Consider the following 22,705-nt stretch of genomic DNA (forward strand, 5'->3'; position numbering starts at 1 on the left):
GAAATATAGTATTAGTAATTACATACTTCAGATCGGGTGGTAAACTACCGCCGGGAGGAAGAGATCAGAGAGAGAGAGTGGGGGAGCAAAACTTTGACAAACACTTGAGTACTTGTCTTGTTGCCTCATTCTGAATTTTCATCGTTGCCTCATTCTGAATTTGCTCTACTAGTTGGGTTTTCGAGAGAGAAGATGGCGGAGTGAAATTACATCTAACATGAGCTAAGCTCATTTACTAAATGAGATTCAAACTCGAGCTCGATTTTGATTTACTAATGAGCCAAGCCTATAACGTGCCAAGCCTCGAGCTAATCGCGAACGACAAATCGGTTTGTCTGCTGCACTAGCAAAGGCGGCTCTATGTAGGGCAGTGCATGGTCAACTAAACACCCAAACAATTTTTTTTCTTAGAATAGATGTAAAAATTATGTGTTAACTTTTTTGTGAACACCAAATTCAAATATCATTGAACCCAATTCTAATAGTCTTGAACACCTAAACCAAAAAAAAAAAATCGAACACCCAACCTAAAACTAGTTCAATACTCAATGACAACCCAATTACAGCCCATTAATCTGGATAATTTGAACACCTAACACATTATCTCAAATAAAACCTCCTAATCATAATTAAAACTTTGAAAAAAGAAAGAGAAAATGAAGAATCTATAGATGTAAGTGTTATGCTTTGGCTTCTCTATATTTTTATTATCGATGGTTTAAATGTTTTAATTTTGCATTCATTACTATAACTACTTTTTTTTTTTTTTGTCTAGTTATCTTATAGAATTACAGACAAAGCTTAAAAAAAACTCAACTACATTGCAAACCCCGTTAACTTGAATAATATTCTTCGAATTTAAGACTGCAATAGAAAATCTCATCATATCATCCTAAAGGACAACATATTTTCGAGAAGTTCACCCTCAACATACTCCCTATAATTTCTTTCAAAAGGTTTTTAATAGATTAATATGGTTAAACGTTGGCACAAAGTATGAGAACTCACCTAGGACAACTGTAAAACTTTACCCTCTCCATTATCGAAATACTGTCTACAATGCAACACATCAACTTTATATATATGTTAAAAAAATAGTATATATTTTTAAGTTCTCATTTCGTTTGGTAGTTAATTTTTTTTGAATAGAAATTACATTTTTTTACCGCACTATTTATACAACAATATGAGATTGCCAATTAAAGTAAATTCTGAACACCCTATTTCAAATTTTTGGAGCCGCCACTGTGTACAGGAGGCCCGCCTATTAAAAACACGTGGCATGGGGATTGAGAATTCGAATTTCTACAACAAGTGGATAGAAATCACACGACTAACTTTTCCAAGCTCAGGAAACAAAATCTGTTTTGGAAGCCAAAACCATTTTCCCCTCTCCTCTTGCGTTTTTCACCCTCCCGTCCCCATTTTCCACGTCCTGACTTGACACTCATACACACACACTATTGCCTTCGATATATATCGATCATCGCCTCATTCTCCACATTTTTATTGAGAGAGAGAGAGAGAGAGAGAGAGAGAGAGAGAGGGTACGGTGTTGATATGGCGGAGAGAGTAGTAGAGGAGGTGAGCAACAAGCAGGTGATTCTGAGGGACTACGTGAGTGGTTTCCCCAAAGAATTTCGAGTTGAGAACCAGTAAGATTGGACTGAATGTGGCACAAGGTTCGAAATCGGTTGTGGTGAAGAATCTCTACTTGTCTTGCGACCCCTACATGCGTGGCCGCATGAGGAACCCGATAGGCACCTCCGTTCCCTTATTCACTCCTGGTTCGGTCAGTCACTTGACAACGCATGCATCTATAGCTAAATCTCTCTAAGGCCTAAACTTTTGTTTCGGTATTTTTGTTGTTCCTTTTCTGAATTCTTTTGTTAGATTCACGTCAGTAATTTACTAGTCTAAAAAAAAAGTAAAAATTACGTCCAAAAGCAGAAACAAAAACCATGAACGATGACCCCATAAATTTTGATATTTTTGTACTAATTTTTATAGTAGCTTTGACATTTTGAGTTTCGGTTGATATTTTCATACTAGTTTTTATCCCTCTCGTCAGAAAGAATAATTGATCCCAGTAATTCTTCACTAGCGCCTAGCTATTTTTAGAACATAGGTCAGAACATGGAGGAGCAGTCGAAAATTGGAGAAATTCTGGAACTATCACAACAATGTGATCAAAAGAGTCCAGTTTCTACATTAGTACGACTATGTTTAACAGTTAAGAGTATCATCACAACTATTTGATCTCCAACCTTGTTTTGAAATTTCTTACCAAGATGAATATCTAGTTGATGATCTTGCATCTTTCTATGTTAATGTGGCAACATAATTTCCACAGCCTCTCTATAATTCACCTCGAGGATTTAGTCGATTACTTTGGGAAAAAGTTAAAACCATAGTTCTAGAGTCGAGTCAACTCAATGGCCAGAATTGTTGAGTAACTAGAATATTTAGGACTTCTGTCAACTTGCGGGAAATTCTTAAATCTGCATTAGTTACTGATCAGATCTTGTTGATGTTGTGCAGCCTATAACTGGTGATGGAGTGGCTAGAGTAATTGATTCTGGACTTCCAAATTTCAAGAAAGGTGACTTAGTTTGGGGTATGACCAGATGGGAAGAGTATAGTCTCATTACAGAACCAGCGACACTTTTTAAAATTGAACACACAGATGTGCCTCTTTCTTATTATACTGGAATCCTTGGTAAGTTCATTCCATTTGTTTCCTTCAAATTACTTAGGTAGATTATCTCCTTCAACATACTTAAGTACAATAGCAGGATATGGATATATTTATTTCATTTGGTTATTTGCTAACTTAAAGTAGGCCAATGATATTACTTGTGCATTCCTGCTATGTGACAAATAATATGGGTAACTACCAAGCTCTAAAACTCCAAAATGGAGAATGGATGTGTTTACATCCAATTTTGGCCAAAATTAGAAAAGAACGGGAAATGGCATATGGAGACCTGGATTATGGATAACATTCATCATTGGGCCATTGGGCCCAATTTGGGCTCGACAAAGCAAGACAAGTAATTTTGAGCATCTATTAGGTTTCCAAATTGGGCCTAATTAATGCCCAAAATTTCATTAAAAAGTATGACCGGCCTTATGTAAAAATCATGGCAAATGGCCGGAGGTTCCTTCATTTTCTAAAACGCCCAGATTCACATTCCATGGATTTTATCCATGGGCAAAGCCTTAGAAGTCGTCTAAAAAGCTGGCCGGGCCTTTTGAATAGGTCCAAATCAGTTAAAGACCCAAGCGTGGGCCTAGTGGAAAGAGGGAAGTAGGGAAGTCCAAAACTATTCTCCAACTTGTTTCCTTCCTGTGGAAGGAGGGCATATGGTGGACACCTAGAAGACATGCAGGCGTCCAGCAGCTCTCCTAGGTTAGAAGCTGCTTACCAAGCAGCTTAGTCAGGCCTGGGGAAACTGCTCAAAAGTGAGCCAACCAAAATGAATGGGCCAAGTCCCAAGGAGTTCTTCCTATTCCAAAGTCTTCATGAGTAAGGAACCTATTTTAAATGGATGGGGGCCCACAAGGAGAAGGTAAAAGTTACCAAAGTAGCTTTTCCCTTTGGTTTTGGCCGAAGTATTACGGCATTCAATATCAGTTAGCCCAAAGGGTGCCTTTCGTGACGTTTTGAGCTTGAAGAAGCAGCTCAAGCATCTGGAAGCATTTCTTTAAAGGCAGTTCCGAATGCCTTTTCAGCAAAACGTTGAAGAAGCAGCTCAAAGGTCTAGGGATCATACAACCGATTTCTTGGAGGGAAGAGCAAGAATGGGGGACATGTGGCGGACATGCAATGGCTAAGTAGAAGCAGCTCAAAGCTTGTGATGCTACCTATATATCAGAATCAAAGGCCCTAGCAAAGGTCCACGACCAAAAAAGCCCAGCGCTTATGCAATTTGTCTTTCAATCATCTTCATTTTCTCGCAAAGTATCTTGTATTTTCCATTTCCATCTAGCACAGCCTAGATTTTTTCCATCATTGTATCAACCTACTTTGTTAAACTATTAACAGAGTTTTCATTTGCTTTGAGTCTTTATTTCTTTCCATTTTCTAACACCGGATAGGAAATTTTGAAGTCCTTCTTTCACAAAAAGGCAAGCCACGAACCTCAATACAATCTCGCCCTTTAGATTGTACACAAACGTTCACGATACGAAGTTAGATTTAAGGCCATTAATCCTTAAATACAAATTTGGCCTGCAAATCGGTCCTGGCACACGTGCGATCTTAATTTTCACTTTTAGTGGCAAAAAGGATGTGACATCTTAAGGGAATATTTTATAATTTATCCCATCTTTTCTTAACTTTTTGTACTTTATGGGAAATCTTGGAGGACAATGGATCCCTCCAAAATTCCTCCATAAATTACAAAAAGTTAAGAAAAAATGTGATAGATTACAAATTCTTCCCTTAATATGTTACATCCATTCTCCATTTTGGAGTTTTAGAAACTCCAAAATGGAGAAAGGACGTGACAAATGGAGAACGGAAAGCCTTCAACCCATATCTATTTTGGGCCTCTAAATAGAGAACCAAGTTTGAGACTCTTTCACAAAATGGAGATGGATTTCCATTTATGTAAACTGCAAATAACTCAATATACATAGATTTAATGTAGAAAAAATGGTACAGTTATAAAGGTATCGACGACACCTTTACAATGAGATCAATGTTCGACATAATTTGATAAACTTATGAAAATATTAAAACTAAAGATTTGGAGGGAAACTTGTGCTTTTAAATTGTGCTCCAAGCACACTTTTTAAATAAAATATTATTATCCGAGTCTCTAAAATAGAGAATTTGTGAGAAATCGGTTGAAATTTGTGCCCACCACTAATAATCGATTGGATGTTTTAACAGAGTTTGTCCAACATTGGTTAAATATGACATCCAAAATCTAGTATATGAGCCTGGTGGCCTCTCCACTCATTGCCAATTGATTTTGAGTTGAATGCTTTAACAAATTCAATAGCTAACATGCTCATCGACGTTCCTCTCTTACGGTGCATTGCATTCTCTCTTGGAAAACTCAACAAGTTCATTGATAAAGATTCCAACAAGGAAAGCATCTTCTTATATTTCATTGCGTTACCATGTTTTTGTTCAATAAGATGTCCTGCACTCGTTTTTAATGTCTACTTCTTTCTACATTCAGCACATTGGAATTGGATCCTCATTGCGTTGAGTTTGTACTTTGTAGGTATGCCGGTATGACAGCCTACACTGGTTTTTATGAGGTAGGGTCTCCTAAGGAAGGAGAGTACGTATTTGTTTCAGCTGCATCTGGAGCTGTTGGTCAGCTTGTTGGCCAGTTTGCAAAGTTAAAGAATTGTTATGTTGTAGGAAGTGCTGGATCCACAGAAAAGGTGATTGCCTTTCACTTGTCCATTCTGCTATTTTTGCTAAATTACCATTCGTCTTCATTTATTGCTTATGTAAATGTCTTATACCTTGGCATTGTTTGATAGCAGTTTACTAGTATTTCTGTTGCGAATTTCAAGTTTCCTGATCACGATTTTTGTTGCTTCAAACATGTTCTCTTTAATTTGTAAGCCAGAAGAACTTGTTTCATTGTTGAGTAGTGTCTGCTCAGGGCATGATCCTCTCTCTCTCTCTCTCTCTCTCTCTCTCTCTGTGAAAAATCAGGGTTCACTAATAATCCGTAAAACACCCTAACAGTACGAACGCGAATCACTAAGTAAAATAATCAGCAAAAACTACGCAAAGCAATCAATTGCACAACGCAGAGATGTACGTGGAAAACCCCAGAATGGGTAAAAATCACGGGAAGGAATCAAATCACTATAACCATTGTGCAGTTACAAATATACCTATCCAAACGGTGTAAATCCTCACAACGTTCTAAGTACTACATGCCGAGTCACACGTACAATGCACCTAGTGATCATGATCGCCAACGGCCTTGAGTCCACAAGCCCTCCAATAAACTAAAAGAAATTCCTTCACAAAGAATAGCTCTCCAAAGAACCAGTTGCTTTAATTTTTTCTGCCGCCGCACCTATCTCTTTTATGGCTCGAAGAGCTTTCCTTCCTTTATACAATTCCAAGCAAAGCCTCTTTACTGTTGCACTTTTTCCCGTACCCTAGAAGCAAAATAGGAAATAGGAAAACTATCATGTGTGTCTGTAGCTTCCGATGGATGTTTGATTGATATCCCGATCAATCCGTTCTGATTTAGCTCCTTTCCATTTGCGAAGCCATTCTACCTTTAGACGTTCGATTCACTCTCACTCAATTACAAATAAATAGATTCCTTCCACTCTAATCCTATACAAACTCACTAGCCTATAAAAATAATAAAATTACAACTCGATATAAAATATGTGTTTTGTCGTACGGAATTGCCAATACAATTAAGACTACGAATTTGGTCCTTACACTGTGCATAATGGATGTTTCAGATTATCAAATACTAAAGATCCTCTGTAAGGGGACCAACCTAAGGAGGCTTCTCAAATCCAATCTCTGAAAGGGGACCAATATGTTTTTCAATCTCTTGGGGTTGGTATGAAGAGAAGAGTGGGGAGATGCATTTCCAGTGATAGATCGTCCTCCAATGCCATCCTTAAATTGGAAAGGAGAGTGAGAAGATCAAAGAGGAAGATTATAAAGAAAAAACATATCGCGGAGATTGGTGTTAAAATCGATGACCAAATCCTTAGGAAAAAGAAGGGTCTTTCTTCTTTGCTTCTGTTCAAGGAAGCTTGGAAAACTCTGGACTTTGGTCATAGGTTAGGCATTGAGCCTAGAGGGGGGCGGAATTTCTTGTTAAGGAAATTTATTGAAATGCAGGAAAACGAATTAGCTGATAGGATTAATGCTCTTGATGACCTGGAGGAGGAGGAGGATTTGGAGGATCTTGATGATATTGAGAAAGGAGCTTCCCTCTCCTTGGAGTTTTAATTCAGAGGTTTGGCCCTCGCTTTGCCCCTTGGTTGGATCGTTGTGCGTTGGCTTTTCGTTTTTTGGTTGCTTGGGCTGCTTTTCCAGATTTGTTTGGGTGGGTGTTGATAGTTTGGTGCTTTGATTTTCGTTTTTCGCTTGTTAGGTCTTGGTGTTTTCAGGTTGGTCTTAGTTGGTTCTTGTTTTTCCGGTTGGCGTCTTGCCTTCCTTAGGTCTTGGGTGGCTTTATGCCGATGTGCCTTTGATCCTTTTAATCTTTGTAATCCTTTATAAAGATTAATAAATCTTTTTTGCTTAGCAAAAAAAAAAGAAGATCCTCTGTATGAAATGTATGATATCTAAAATTTATACTAATATTAGATAATGGCCATTGACTCTTCTTCATTTTCCGTTTTACTATTGTTTCTTTCTTCAACTATTTTTCAACTGAAGGTTGATCTGCTGAAGAACAAATTCGGATTCGATGAAGCTTTCAACTATAAAGAGGAACAAGACTTGGATAAAGCTCTCAAAAGGTGAGCGTTTCATATTTCCTTTGGAGAAAAATGTGATAGCACCTGTTGGAGCCACCTCAACCCATGCGTAAGCATTTGAAAGGTTGTACCAGAGGCTGCTAGGATTAGTCCGAAGTGCACACAAGCTGGCCCGGGACACCATGCATTACCAAAAAAAAGACGTGATAGTAATTGGAGTTTTAGAACTTGAGTACATTGCTGGGTGGAAGTACCGCTGACTTGATCAACGTAATTCAAGGACAGTAATCAGGAGTCCTTACAACGAGTTTATGGAGCCCTAAACTCAGACTTAGTTTGCTTTGTTGTATTTCTGCAGTAAACTTTTGGTACATTACGGTCTCAATCCAATTTCCCTTCTTAAAAAATAAGTACTTATTTCATTTTACGAGACTTGTCATTTTATCACAATACATCACATTTAATTCAAAAAATACAATTTGTGTTTGGTTCTTTAAGACGAAAATTGAAGAAATAACATTTTTTGCAGCGGAGCAAGGTTGCTACATTCTTCCATTTCATTAACTGGAATGTCTTACATTAATCTCTATGCCTCTGTTTAATTTGTTTGCCAGGTGCTTACCCGATGGTATCGATATCTACTTCGAGAATGTTGGAGGAAAGATGCTTGATGCGGTACTTCTGAACATGAGACTCCACGGCCGCATTTCCGTGTGCGGGATGATCTCACAGTACAACCTTGAAGAGACTGAAGGTGTACACAACTTGTTCTGCCTCATCACAAAACGAGTCCAAATGGAAGGATTCGCGGTTTTTGATCACTATCCCTTGTACCCAAATTATCTTGACATGGTCCTGCCCCTCATCCGAGAAGGAAAAATTACGTACGTGGAAGACATAGCAGAAGGCCTAGAGAATACACCAAAGGCTCTTATTGGGCTTTTCTCTGGTCACAATATTGGAAAACAAGTGATGTTGGTTGCTCGTGAATGAGTGAAAGTCGCCTTGTGTTTTCTGGATGTAAGGAGTTTCTTGCTGGTATGCGTTGGAGTGTATTTTGGCTTTGATGAATAAATTATGCACTGAAAAGTATCTTATGTTTTTGGTAGGTCGTTTTTCACACCAAAAATAAATAATTAAAACTAAGCAAAAACCTCAATTCAAATAGAATAGAGGTTTAATTTCAGGTATTGTAACACGGAGATCAAGAGGCTACGTTATTTATTTCTAAAATCGATTCCTAATTCAAATCAAGAAAGAGTGATTGGAGTTTGGTTGACTAAAATTATCTAAGTAATTAAAAACAAGGAGATGTTGAATTCAAATATGGAAAAAGGTCATAGGGTTTTGAATCCACCCTAACTACGTAACCACGCGATTATGTTAATTTAAGAAACCGACTACCAAAATGACATTGATTCACTAAAAGCTACAAGCCCTAGTGATATCGCCAAGAAAATTGCATGTGATTGAAAACCGGACATAGTCTATCATCGATTGGCATGAATCGTCTTCGATTTTATAACTAATTAATGTCTTTCCTAGGCACAAATTATTCTAATTCTCAATTTCATGCACAAAGAATATCGTTGTATAACTATGTATTTGCAATCACAGAAAACAAATACATAATACTAGATTAGAAGAATAAGAGTGAATCATAAAAACAAGTCTTCGAGTTACAACCGTCATTTCAATAATCGAATCCCAAAGTTAACATAAAAACATAGGTTACTTGGTTAGGGTTTCATCTACACCCTAAGAAAAGGGATTAGTTGCCCATGGACCGGAGAGAATCGAAGGATGTTGGTGTAAGCTCCATGTTAAAAAGACAGTACTTCATCCGTCGCATGTAGTTCTTCCGCCTATCTGTTCCCACGGCCGAACTCAATCCCACGTTTTCCCCGTCAAAAGCTGCTGCCGAAGTCAGTGTTGCATTCTTCATATAGAAAATGATATTGGCACTCTAAAAAATAAAAGAAAGTGGCTTTGAAATTACACTAATTTTAGAGTGCCTGCATCAATTTTTTGAGTGCCAATATCATTTACCTTCTTTATATAATGTAAAACATGCAATAATTACACAAAGCTCCATTGGGCTATATATGTAATATAATTCAGTAATTCAACTTTAAAGCACTTTGCACTTTAACCCCATACTTCTTTTAATTTTTGTTTTTACTCAATATCTCGGACAACAGGCTTGAGCAACCTATAAACACAGAAAAGATAAAATTAATATAAATTAACAAAAATAAACAACTAATAAATGTAGATTGGATGGCCAAAATATGTATGTTTTGGCACTTATCAGTTTCTTACAACTTCTAATTTCCAAAGTATCTTACGCTTCTTACAGCGAGGTTAACTTATGTCCGCAGGCGGTGGAAATCACAGGGTTTTCGCTACTGTGATTGTAGACCATCATGTATTTATTGCTGTAATTTGCATCGTTTGTTTTTTAGGGGTTTTCACAACAGTTCACTTCGGTTCGGTTCGGTTACTGATTACGTTTAAATTAAAAAAGTCACGGAACAGTGCAAAGTGAAACACACATATCCTCCACCAAAAGTATCATATTCTCAATATGGATGATTGAGTGGTGATATCACCAGAAGCTAAACCATCTTTTATACTAACTATTACTATTAGTAATCATTCTGGAGGTTCCACTATATATATATATATATATATATATATATATATATATATATATATATATATATATATATATATACCCTCTGATCACTTAATCGTAGCTATCGCCGCCCCTGTAGACTGGTAGCTTCAATTAATTAGAAAGCAATTGAACAAATATTCTAACAAATGTTGAGCCTAATGGAGTAATAAATATCTTCCATGTTGGTCAGGGAGAAGACCTCGATCCCCAGTGGAGGCTGCGTCTGTATTGAGAGTTTAATAATGAAAATTCTCAGCCGCCGGAGGAACCCTGCAGCCAACCAAACCAACCGCTGTTCCTTTTTGTGGAGGAGTCACCCCTAATTCAAAAGTTTACCATTTAATAATCATACGATCGACTTTTCCAAGTTCAGGGGAAAAAAAATGAGTATGTATCTGTTTTGGAAGCCAAAACCATTTCCCCCACTCCTCTTGCGTGTTTGACCCTCCCATTTTCCACATTTTCCACATCCACACTAATACCTTCGATATCGATCATCGCCCCATTCTCCACTTTTTTTTTTTTTTTTTGAGAGAGAGAGAGAGGGTGTTGATATGGCGGAGAGAGTAGTAGAGGAGGTGAGCAACAAGCAGGTGATCCTGAGGGACTACATGAGTGGTTTCCCCAAAAAATCAGATTTCGAGTTGAGGAGCAGTAAGATTCGACTGAGTGTAGCACAAGGTTCGAAATCGGTTGTGGTGAAGAATCTCTACTTGTCTTGCGACCCCTTCATGCGTGGCGGCAGCTCCATTCGCTCATTCACTCCTGGTTTGGTCAGTCACTTAACAACGCATGCGTCTACAGCTAAATCTCTATAGGCCTAAACTTTTGTTTCGGGGTATTTTTGTTGTTCCTTTCTGAATTTTTGTTAGATTCACGTCAGTAATTTCAGATTAATTGTTTGTTTTGACATGACCAGTCTAAAAAGGTACAAAATTACGTCCAAAAGCACAAACAAAAATCATGAAAGATGAAAAAGGTTTGAAATCACTTGCCTTTAGTGCCGTTCTATCTGAACAATTGACCCCATGAATTCTGATAATTTTATACTAGTTGTGACATTTTTAGTTTCAGTTGATATTTTCATACTAGTTTTTATCCCTATGCTCGGGAAGAATAATTGATCCCAGAAATTTTGACGGAAAACTAATGAAAAGATTAATAAAAGTATGCCGTCGTTCTGAGATAACATAATTTAGGTCAAAACTGAAAATAAAATCTCTTCATTTTGGAAAAAAGCCCTTCATTTGAAATCCAGAACTATCCAAACAGAGCATTATGGTTGTTGAGATTTGTGTTGAAAGATCTAGACTGGTCTGATGACTTTGGAGATATGGGTTGTTGAGGTAATACCCTGAAGGAGTAGACTATTGGTTGAAATTTCTGGATTAGTAAAATTGATTGCGATCCCAATGCTTATTGCCCCATTTTGTAGTTTTTTTGTTTGATGGGAAAGATCCAAATATTTAATTGGTAACTGGATAGCAAGTCAGACGTCAGAACCAGTGTTCTAATGCTTAGATTAGGCAGCTATTTAGTATGCACCTAGTCCCCGCCTAGGCACTAGTCGGCCGATTAGTCGGCGCCTAGGTGCTAGGCGCCTCTTTCTACTCAACTAGCGCCTAGCGATTTTTAGAATATAGGTCAGAACATGGAGGAGCAGTCGAAAATTGGAGAAATTCTGAAACTATCATAACAATGTGATCAAAAGACTCCAGTTTCTACATTAGTACGACTTTGTTTAACATTTTAGGGTATCATCACAATTATTTGATCTTCAACTTTGTTTTGAAATTTCTTACCAAGATGAATATCTAGTTGATGAACTTGCATCTTTCTATGTTAATGAGGCAAAATAATTTCCACAGCCTCTCTATAATTCACCTTGAGGATTTAGTCGATTACTTTGGGAAAAAGTTAAAACCATGGTTCTCGAGTCAACTCAATGGCCAGGATTGCAGAATAACTAGAAAATTTAGGACTTCCATCGTGAGAAAAATTCTTAAATATGCATCAGTTATTGATCCTGTTGATGTTGTGCAGCCTATAATTGGTTATGGAGTGGCTAGAGTGATTGATTCTGGACATCCCACTTTCAAGAAAGGTGACTTGGTCTGGGGAATGACTGGATGGGAAGAGTATAGTCTCATTACAGAACCAGAGACATTTTTTAAAATTGAACACACAGATGTGCCTCTTTCTTATTATACTGGAATCCTTGGTAAGTTCATTCCATTTGTTTCCTTCAAATTACTCATGTTGATTATCTCCTTCAACTTACTTCGGTAAAATAGCAGGATATGGAGCTGAAAGAACTGTATATTTTTTTTCGTTTTTATTTGGTTATTTGCTAACTTAAAGTAGGCCAATGATATTACTAATAAATGAGAGCTAAGATATTACTACCCTAAGAGATGGATATGGCGGACAACCCTCCTTTTTGCGTAGCTGATTTAACAGTTCCTTTACTATTTTTTGACTGGCAGTTTCTTTAAATCAGACTAAGTGCAATCTAATCAGTCTTTTCTTACCTTCCTTATCCCTAATTGTATATGCTGTCTTACTAAGAGAAAATTTATTTCTCACTTCTTTCGAATTATGCTACCTATCTATCCAAACCGACAGAGTTTGTTACCTCACTTTTATATTGAGGAGGTCCAACTAGGAAGTTCCTTTGGAGAATAGCTGGAAGGATTTTTATTGAGTTATTTGCGTGCAATTACAGTTTTCATTTTTAGAAAACAAGAAAAGTTGATGAAGTAACATTCACTTGTTCAAAGCCAATTGCACCACTTCTTTCTGAAAATTTCCGACGGCTGTGGGAAATAGAAAGAAGAAGAGAACAGAGGAAGAGAGAGTCAGGGAGCCCCCTCAAGGGGTTCTTCCCCCACCAGTGAGTTGAGTGTGAAAGCAAGAGATATGGGTTTCTCCCCACAATTAATGGAGAGAACAAATCATGAGTGAAGTGATTTGAGGTGAGTTGAGTAGAGTGAGCTGAGTGTCTCGTCCTACTCCTTTGTATTTGTATCTAGCCATAGTGAAATATCTCCTCTCCCGTGGATGTACCCGATTTTGGGGAACCACGTATATCTTTGTGTTGTGTGATTCATGTGTGTAATTGTTACCACCCGCTTCCGCTATCAACCAGGAACTCGTGATCAGTTTGTACTGTGAATCCTCTCAAAAATGGCATTGCATTCTATCTTGGACAACTCAACAAGTTCATTGATAAAGATTCCACCCAGAAAAGCATCTTGTTATTATTTCATTCCGTTACTATGCTTTAGCTCTATGAAATGTCCTAAACTGGTTTTCCACTTTTATATACTTTCAGCGCATTGAAATTGGATACTCATTGCGTTGAGTTTCTACTTTGTAGGTATGCCTGGTATGACAGCCTACGCTGGTTTTTATGAGGTAGGCTCTCCTAAGGAAGGAGAGTACGTATTTGTTTCATCTGCATTTGGAGCAGTTGGTCAGCTTGTTGGCCAGTTCGCAAAGTTAAAGAATTGTTATGTTGTTGGAAGTGCTGGATCCAAAGAAAAGGTGATTGACTTTCACTTGTCCACTCTGCTATTTTTGCTAAATTACCATTCAGTGCCTGTCTATATTTATTGCTTATGTAAATGTCTTCTACCTTTGCATTGTTTGATAGCAGTTTACTAGTATTTCTGCTGCGAATTTCAAGTTTCCTGATCACGATTTCTGCTTCTTCAAACATGTTCTCTTTTATTTGTCAGCCAGAAGAACTTGTTTCATTGTTGAGTAGTTTCTGCTCAAGGCATGATGCATTGGCGCTCTTGGTGCATAATCGATGTTTCAGATTATCAAATACTAAAGATTCTCTTTATGAAATGTATCATATCTAAAATTTATACTAATATTAGATAATGGTCATTGACTCTTCTTCATTTTCCGTTTTACTATTGTTTCTTTCTTCGACCATTTTTCAACTGAAGGTTGATCTGCTGAAGAACAAATTCGGATTCGATGAAGCTATCAACTATAAAGAGGAACAAGACTTGGATAAAGCTCTCAAAAGGTGAGGGTTTCATATTTCCTTTGGAGAAAGATGTGATAGCAACTGTTGGGGCCACCTCACCCCATGCGTAAGCAATTGAAAGGTTGTACGAGGGGCTGCTAGGATTAGTCCGAAGTGCGAACAAGCTGGCCCAAGACACCATGCATTACCAAAAAAAAAAAGAGGTAATAGTGATTGGAGTTTTAGAACTCGAGTACATTGTAGGGTAGAAGGACTGCTGATTTGATCAACCTAATTCAAGGACACTAATCGATCAGGTGTGTCCTTACAACGTGTTTATGGAGCCCTAAACTCAGGCCTTAGTTGGCTTTGTTGTATTTCTGCCATAAACTTTTGGTACACTACAATATTACATGCCTCCTTAGAGCAACTCCGAGCAATGGCTAAACCCACTGGCCAAATGCGGAAAATTGCCATCGTCCAGTTTTTAAACGTGTCAAATGCATGTCTAAATAGATTTCCAAACTGTTAGAATAGTTTAGTCCCACATCGGGTAGTCATGTTATGTAATGGGTCTCGACATAATAAATAAAGCTATTTATGTGTTAGGGTTAATTGAACACCCTAAACACTTCTCTCTTTCTCTAAACAACATGGTATCAAAGCAGCTATTATCCTAAATTCTCTTCTGACTTGTAGCCACCGGTCACCACTACGTTCGCCGCAGCCGGCCATCCCACCGTTGCCGGCCACCCTTGTCGTCATCCTTTCTGATCTAAAATAAATCGATCCCCCAAACCATAAAAAAAAGAAAAAAATACCCTAACCTCATATTTGAAATTCCTATACCAGCTTGAAAAACCCACTGGTATTTGTTCGACAAGCCCTCCACAGTGGTCGACCCACCTTCCCAGTTGCTGCCGACACTCAACTGCTCTTATTCAGCCCTCGCCGTTGCTCGAAATCTCCATTCTGCTCATCACCCAGTATTTGTTCGACCTCTAACACATCGGTATGCAATCTGGTTCTAATTTGGACCTCCGATGTTGCTTGGATTTTGCAATTTGTTAATCTCTTGCGGGTCCTGTTGATTTCCAGTGGTATTTTTAACTTATGAGGTTGCTTACTGTTCGTAGCTTCTGTCACATGTATTTGGTTTCTCTACTATTTGTGTAGTAGCTTTTGTTGTTGCTGTTTTAGTTGGTGCTCTCGATTTTTCGCTAGTTCCGATATGAAAGTTTTGGTTGCCGGAGATTTGTGGCTGTTGGTAGTTATTGTAGTCGGTGGTGGCTGTTTCATAAGTTGGTTTGTAGATTTTGTGGTTGATGTTGGTGGTCGGTAATTGGTAGTTGTTAATTGCTTGCTCGCCGTTGGTCGTTGTTGATTAGTTGGTGATCATGGTGTTTCTGCTTCTTACGTGTTTGGGAAAATGTCTGGGGAGCAAACAGGTTCTGGTACTAATTCGACAATTGTTAGTACTACTTCTGGTTCTATTTCTACTGGTATTGGTAGTCTTTTTAGTGGCTCTCAATCTCGCGAGAGACACTCTATTACCTCCACACCATTAAATGGGGGTAATTATGTTCTTTGGGCTAAAGCTGTTGAGGTGTATTATATGGGTCAGTCCGAGGACTCTTATTTGACTGGTGAACCCTCTACTGTAGATGCACCCACGTATGGAGTTTGGAAACCTGTTAATGCCCGTATACGTTCAGAATTATGGAATAGTATGACAGAACAGGTTGCTAGTACGCTGATGTTTTATGATACAGCTAGAGAGCTGTGGACACAAGCGAAAGAATTGTATTCAGGTGTCGACAATCTCCGTCGCACATATGATCTTCATCAGTCTTTCTTTAATATATTTTAGGGTTAGGGCTGTCCACATACCCGACCCGACCCAAAAATAGACCCAACGGACGGATCTGATTACCCTTTTCGGTCGGGTTCGGGTCCTTTTGGTCGGGTTTTGGAAATTGTCGGTCGGGTGGCGGGTGTAGCATATAGTTTTTCGGATGGACCCGACCCAACCGACATACATATACACAACTAAAAATCCCTACCCGGCTGTCCGGTTCTACACTTCCAGTTCCAAATTCCTCCTCAGTCCTCATGTCGCCTCCTCCCCCAAATCAATCACACCTCATCCTCCCCCAAATCTCTCTCTCTCTCTCTCTCTCTCTCTCTCTCTCTCTCTCCTGCACGTACTTCTCCTTTCGACTGAAAGGATAAAACTTACGAGGGTAGATCTTGACCCAAACCCAAACATAGGGCTTGTTTCTCATAAGTCATACCTATGTTTTTCATCTGAAATGGGTGTTTATCCATCGCCGAGAGGCCCGAGACAAATGTGTGGACGAAAAACTTTGAGAGTTGATTGACGAAAACGAAGCTTGGTTCAGATCTAAATTTGGGTCAAGAAAATCAACGTCCATACATGTGATTGGAGTGAAGATGTTGAAGAAGATCTCGTGGTGGTCACGGGTAAGCTTGGTTCAGATCTAAATTTGGGTCAAGAAAATCAGATTGTTCATTGTTGATGCAAGAATTCTTGGGCTGCTCTTGTTGTTCGTAATAGTCAACATATTTTGGAGTTTAGCTTGGATTTGTAATATTCATTTGTTATTTTTAGAGATTTTGCTTAATCTATTCTTGTTCTTGACTGTTCTTGTTCTTGTTCCGCAAACCCGACCGGACCCGACAGCAAACCCGATCGAGCGGTTTCTATAACTTCTTCGGTCGGTTTCGGGTGGCTAAAATACAAACCCGAAAAATATTCGGTCGGGCCTAACCCGACCCGAACCCGACCACACCCGACCCGTGGACAGCTCTACTCAGGGTGATGATTCTTTTGAGGAATATTATGCTAAGTTTCGGCGCATTTGTAATGAACTGGATATATGTGAGCCACTCTCTACTGATATTCAGGTTATACGGCGCCAACGTGAGCACATGAGGGTTACTCGTTTTTTATCTAGTGCGTCATCTACTTTTGGCCCTATGGGTAATCAGATTTTGGGGAATCGTGACTTACCTCCTCTTATCGAGGTATTCAGTCATCTCCGGCAGTCATCGTCTATTTCTGCACCAACTTCTGGCCGTTCTGCTTTGTCTTCCACTATTTCTGATAGCTCTGTTTTCTCTGTTAGCCATGGTTGTGGTCGTGGCCGTGATTCTGGATCTAGTAGTCGTGGTCGCGATTATGGGGTGAGTGGTCGTGGCTTTGGCAGTTGTGATTCTGGGTTTGGAGGTTGTGGTCGTGACTTTGGAGGCCGTGGTTTTGGTCGTGGCTTTGGTGGTCGTGGCTCTGGTTTTGATCATCGTGGGGGTCGCATATCAGGGGGAGGTGGCCACAGTCGCGGTCGTGATTCCAAATTTTGTACACATTGTTGGGGTACAAATCATACAGTGAAGTTCTGTTATAATTTTCATGGTTTTCCCCAGGCTCATCAGGCTGCTAGCTCTCAAGATACTGGACAGTTTACTCAATCTTCTGCCGATAGTGTGGCTATTCCAGCTGAGGAGTACCAACGCTTTATGTCATTTCAGGCTGCAATAGGATCCTCTACTGCTACGCTCACTCAAACCGGTACACCTACTGCTTATGTTGCCTCTTCTTCTTCCTCTCCTTGGGTTATTGACTCAGGCGCCACAGATCATATGACTGGTACATCTATTTTCTTTGATCGACAGCCAGTTGGTAGACCATCTCATGTTACCTTGGCTGATGGTTCTACCACTGTTGTTACTGGTTTTGGTTCCGTCCCTGTCGCTTCCTCTCTTACTTTGTCATCTGTTTTACATGTTCCTCGTTTACCATTTAATCTTATGTCTGTGAGCCGCCTTACCAAATCTTTAAATTGTTCCATCACTTTTCTTCCTCATGGCTGTGTTTTTCAGGATCTCAAGACGGGGAAGAAGATTGGTGGGGGCACTGAGCGTGGTGGCCTATATTACCTGACTGATCATCAGCCTGCAGCTCTTCAGACCTCAGAATCTCCTTACCAACAGCACTGTCGTCTTGGTCATCCCTCTCTTCAGAGTCCGAAGCACCATGTGCCCTCCTGTCGTTCTATTAATAAGTTGGTCTGTGAGGTCTGTGAGTTTAGTAAACACCGTAGAGTCACTTTTTTACCTAGGGTTGAGCGTCGTGCGTCACGTCCTTTTCAGTTAGTTCATTCAGACATTTGGGGTCCTATTCATGTGTCCAGTGTTTCTGATTTTCAGTATTACATTATTTTTGTGGATGATTTTTCTCGTATCACATGTTTTTATCTAATGAAAGAGCGATCTAAATTGAAATCTGTTTTTCAAACTTTTTACATGGAAGTCAAAAATCAATTTGATACTTGTGTTAAGATTTTTCGTCCAGATAATGCCCGCGAATATTTTCACCATCTACTTTCTCAGTTTTTTGCTGATCATGGCATTGTTCACCAATCCTCATGCTCTCGGACTCCACAACAACATGGAGTTGCTGAGCACAAGATTAGGCACTTGTCTGAGGTTATGCGTGCTCTATTATTTCACATGCAAGTCCCTAAGTCATATTGGAGTGATGCAGTTCTCACTGCATGTTACCTCATCAACCGTCTGCCTTCTACGGTCTTAGGTGGTCAGGTTCCCCATACGGTCTTATTTCCTGGTCAGCCTCTCCACTCTCTCCCTTCTCGGGTTTTTGGGTGTACCTGTTATGTTCACGCTCTTGACCCTGATAGGAGTAAATTTGATCCTCGGTTTTTTAAATGTATCTTTCTAGGATACTCACACACCCAGAAAGGATATCGATGTAACTCTCCTACTTTACGTCGTCACTTTGTTTGTGCTGATGTCACGTTCAATGAGTCGTTGCCATATTACTCGGATCCTGTTACTACCATCGACCTTTTTCCACTTGAGTCTGTATTACCAATGGCTGTTCCTACTGGCACTGTTTCACCCAACCCTTTGCAGGTATATGTTTGTCGTTTCCCAGCACCAATATCGCCTCCACCTCAGCCTCTTAAACCACTCCAGTCTGTCGAACTCTCCGTGCCCACGCCTCTGTCTTCTCCTCCGTCGCCAGATCCGCCTACCGCTCGTTGTCCGACTCGTGAGAATCGTCGTCCACCAGTAAAATATGGTTATACTACTATCTCGAGCACTTTTCATCCTATTTCTCGATTTATTTCTTATGTTCATCTCTCTCCATCTCTTCGTGCTTTCACTACTACTGTTTCTTCCGTTTCTATTCCTAAAAATGTTCAGGAGGCATTATCCCGGTCTGAGTGGCGGACAGCTATGGTGGATGAAATGTCTGCTCATCATACAAATGGCACATGGGAGTTGGTTACTCTTCCTACTTGGAAATCTACTGTTGGCTGTCGTTGGGTTTATACTGTCAAGTATCTTCCTGATGGCACTGTTGAGCATCACAAAGCTCGCCTGGTTGCCAAAGGCTACACCCAGACTTATGGCATTGATTATTATGATACATTCTCTCCTGTTGCCAAGCTTTGCTCTGTGCGGATTCTTATTTCTCTTGCCGCCAATCTTGGTTGGCCGTCGTTTCAGCTTGATGTCAAAAATGCCTTTCTCCATGGTGATCTCCAGGAAGAAGTTTATATGGAGCAACCACCTAGGTTTATTGCTCAGGGGGAGTGTCATAAGGTATGTCGTCTTCGTAAGGCACTTTATGGACTTAAGCAATCTCCTAGAGCGTGGTTTGGCAAGTTTAGTGAGGCTGTTTTGAGGTTTGGCATGCGTCGAAGTCAATCAGATCATTCTGTATTTTCCCTTATGTCAGCTCGAGGGAAAGTATTGCTCATTGTTTATGTTGATGACATTATTATTATTGGAGATGATCAGAAAGGGATCGAAGTGCTAAAACAGTTCTTACATAGTCAGTTTCACACTAAAGACTTGGGTAAGCTACGGTATTTCTTGGGTATTGAGGTAGCAAGGTCTTAGGATGGGATTAGTTTGTCCCAGAGAAAATATGTGTTGGATATTCTGGAAAAGACAGGTTTGTTGGGAGCCAAGCCTGTGGAAACTCCATTGGATCCTAATGTCAAACTTTGTGTTGATCAAGGGGAGGAGTTTCCTCATCCCGACCAATATCGTCGCTTGGTTGGTAAGTTGAATTATCTTACCAATACCTGTCCTGATATCTTGTTTACTGTTAGTATGGTGAGTCAGTTCATGTCTGCTCCTCGTTTTCCACATTGGAAAGTTTGTATTCGCATTGTGAAGTATCATAAGGCTCATCCTGGACGTCGCTTATTTTACCGTTCCAATGGTCATCTGCGTGTTGAGGCGTTTACTGATGCAGATTAGGTAGGGTCACCTTTTGATTGACGTTCAACAACTGGTAACTGTACTTTTGTTGGTGGCAATCTAGTTACCTGGAAGAGTAAGAAGCAAACTGTGGTAGCAAGGTCTAGTGTGAAAGTAGAATATCGTGCTATGGCTCATACTACATGTGATGTTGTTTGGCTGAGATCATTTCTTGAGGAGCTGGGATTTCAGGTGCAATTGCCCATTCCTATGTACTATGATAATTAGGCGGCGATACATATTGCCTCGAATTCGGTGTTTCATGAGAGAACCAAGCATATTGAGGTAGATTGTCACATTGCGCGCGAGAAGATTGACAGTGGTGTGTTAGCTACTCCATTTGTGTCTACCGGAGCCCAGTTGGCCGATATCTTCACCAAATCATTGTTCAAACCACGTTTAGAGTTGTTATGTAACAAGCTGGGACTTTGTGATATTTATTCTCCAGCTTGAGGGGGAGTGTTAGAATAGTTTAGTCCCACATCGGGTAGTCATGTTATGTAATGGGTCTCGACATAATATAAATAAAGCTATTTATGTGTTAGGGTTAATTGAACACCCTAAACACTTCTCTCTTTCTCTAAACAACACAAACAATGGCCATGTTTGCCATTTGATTGGCGGCCTTTTAAAATTTGACCATAGTCTTCTCGCTTTATCTTTTAATAGGACCCCAAAAAATGCAATTTGTATTTGGTTCTTTAGGACAGAAATTGAAGAAATACCATTTTTTTGCATCGCAACAAGGTTGCTACATTCTTCCATTTTATTAACTTGAATGTCTAACATTAATCTCTATGCCTCTGTTTAATTTGTTTGCCAGGTGCTTTCCCGATGGTATCGATATCTACTTTGAGAATGTTGGAGGAAAGATGCTTGATGCGGTACTTCTAAACATGAGACTCCACGGTTGCATTCTCGGGTGCGGGATGATCTCGCAGTACAACCTTGAAGAGACTGAAGGTGTACACAACTTGTTCTGCCTCATCACAAAACGAGTCCGAATGGAATGATTTCTGGTTTTCGATTACTATCCCATGTACCCAAAGTATCTTGACATGGTCCTGCCCCTCATCCGAGAAGGAAAAATTACCTACGTGGAAGACATAGTAGAAGGCCTAGAGAATGCACCAAAGGCTCTTATTAGGCTTTTCTCTGGTCACAATATTGGAGAACAAGTGGTGTTGGTTGCTCGTGAATGAGTGAAAGTCGCCTCGCGTTTTCTGGATGTAAATTCCTTGCTATACTTTTGACTTGATCTCTGTGTTAAGAAGAGTTTCTTGATAGGATGCGTTGGAGTGTATTTTGGCTTTGATGAATAAATTTATGAACTTAAAAGTATCTTATGTTTCTTACAACTTCTTGTTAGGATCCGGGGTCACTCAACAACACAACGTTATGAGCAAAAACTCCCTTAATATTATTTACACAATACTACAAGATGAAAAAACCTCTACGGGAGAGCCACAACCCGGCTCTCCACCGCTCTGGTGAGCCACAATGGCTCACCCACTCGACCTCACTCTCTCCCTCACATAGTTTCAGTCACAACTTTCCTACGCTCTGTACATGCATATATATAGACAGGGAAACCCTAATTCCCGTAAGGAAATAAGGTGGGGAGTGATCCTGTGCTTCACACACACCTCCCCACTTGGGTGGAATCCCAACAATCACCCCCTTCCAACCAAGTGGAGTAATCGTCACACTGTTCAGCTACTCTGGCAAGCGCCAGTTATCACTACCAAAGTCAACGTCTCAACACCCCCTCACGGAGTACACGCCTGACCGAATGTCTCCCTGCAAGACTAGATCTTCCGTAATTGAACCCGCAGCGCTGTCCGACTGCAATACCGACATCTCCGCCGATATTTAGCACCCCTGTCCGAAGTGCTCGCTGTAGACACCCCATTCTGGACTGTCCAGATAACGTTATTTGTCGATCGTTTATTTCCCCAATGATGATTATAGTCGAAAACAGATCAAGGACAAGGGTGTGCTTAAGCCTTGAGCGTCCAAAACCCATTTCAAACCTTTCAAACCAGAGCCAAACGGCCCCAGCAAAACCCAACTGGCATACGCCAGTGTCTTGGTGACGTACGCCAGTAAGCTGCCACGTGTCAGTCATCGACCAGTGGTCCAGCTTATACTGGCGCACGCCAGTAAGAAATGGCGCACGCCAGTCAAACCCAGTCAAATCAACTTTATTCAGCCACTTGGGCGGGACTTTTGTGCCACCCTGATGTCGGCCACAGTGTCCCTGATGATTGCTTTCGGCAGGGGCGTCCCCT

General features: G+C 40.0%; 2 protein-coding genes across 4 annotated transcripts in view; both read left to right on the forward strand.

Annotated features, from left to right (window-relative positions):
- The window catches only part of LOC131301827 (2-alkenal reductase (NADP(+)-dependent)-like), an 86,949-nt gene that overhangs the window by 14,445 nt on the left and 49,799 nt on the right, over positions 1 to 22,705 (forward strand). The window contains exons 2-6 of one of the 3 annotated variants that reach the window (XM_058328288.1): positions 1,683 to 1,792; positions 12,161 to 12,338; positions 13,497 to 13,663; positions 14,077 to 14,159; positions 21,238 to 21,772. The exons of 1 other annotated variant lie outside the window; for it this stretch is intronic. In XM_058328288.1, the coding sequence (XP_058184271.1) occupies positions 1,683 to 1,792; positions 12,161 to 12,338; positions 13,497 to 13,663; positions 14,077 to 14,159; positions 21,238 to 21,427 (728 nt within the window). In that variant the 3' untranslated portion in view covers positions 21,428 to 21,772. Of the gene's footprint in view, positions 1 to 1,682; positions 1,793 to 12,160; positions 12,339 to 13,496; positions 13,664 to 14,076; positions 14,160 to 21,237; positions 21,773 to 22,705 lie in introns of those variants that run through there. One more of the 3 variants, XM_058328286.1, reaches the window with a different exon arrangement.
- Positions 5,229 to 21,772, forward strand: LOC131301832 (2-alkenal reductase (NADP(+)-dependent)-like). The gene is made up of 4 exons (XM_058328298.1): positions 5,229 to 5,406; positions 7,397 to 7,479; positions 8,052 to 8,436; positions 21,624 to 21,772. Exons 1-3 carry the CDS (start codon positions 5,251 to 5,253, stop codon positions 8,428 to 8,430), a joined length of 618 nt encoding a protein of 205 aa, XP_058184281.1. The 5' UTR covers positions 5,229 to 5,250; the 3' UTR covers positions 8,431 to 8,436; positions 21,624 to 21,772.

This window comes from Rhododendron vialii, chromosome 9a (genome assembly GCF_030253575.1).
Source record: "Rhododendron vialii isolate Sample 1 chromosome 9a, ASM3025357v1".
Classification (NCBI taxonomy): domain Eukaryota; kingdom Viridiplantae; phylum Streptophyta; class Magnoliopsida; order Ericales; family Ericaceae; genus Rhododendron; species Rhododendron vialii.

What these genes read in the sequence shown, in the direction of transcription:
- LOC131301832 (XM_058328298.1), top strand. Translation starts at nt 5,251, where the DNA reads ATGACAGCCTACACTGGTTTTTATGAGGTAGGGTCTCCTAAGGAAGGA. An exon ending in GTGCTGGATCCACAGAAAAG is followed by an intron (nt 5,407 to 7,396) that starts GTGATTGCCTTT and finishes TTTCAACTGAAG; the next exon opens with GTTGATCTGCTGAAGAACAA. An exon ending in TTGGATAAAGCTCTCAAAAG is followed by an intron (nt 7,480 to 8,051) that starts GTGAGCGTTTCA and finishes TTTGTTTGCCAG; the next exon opens with GTGCTTACCCGATGGTATCG.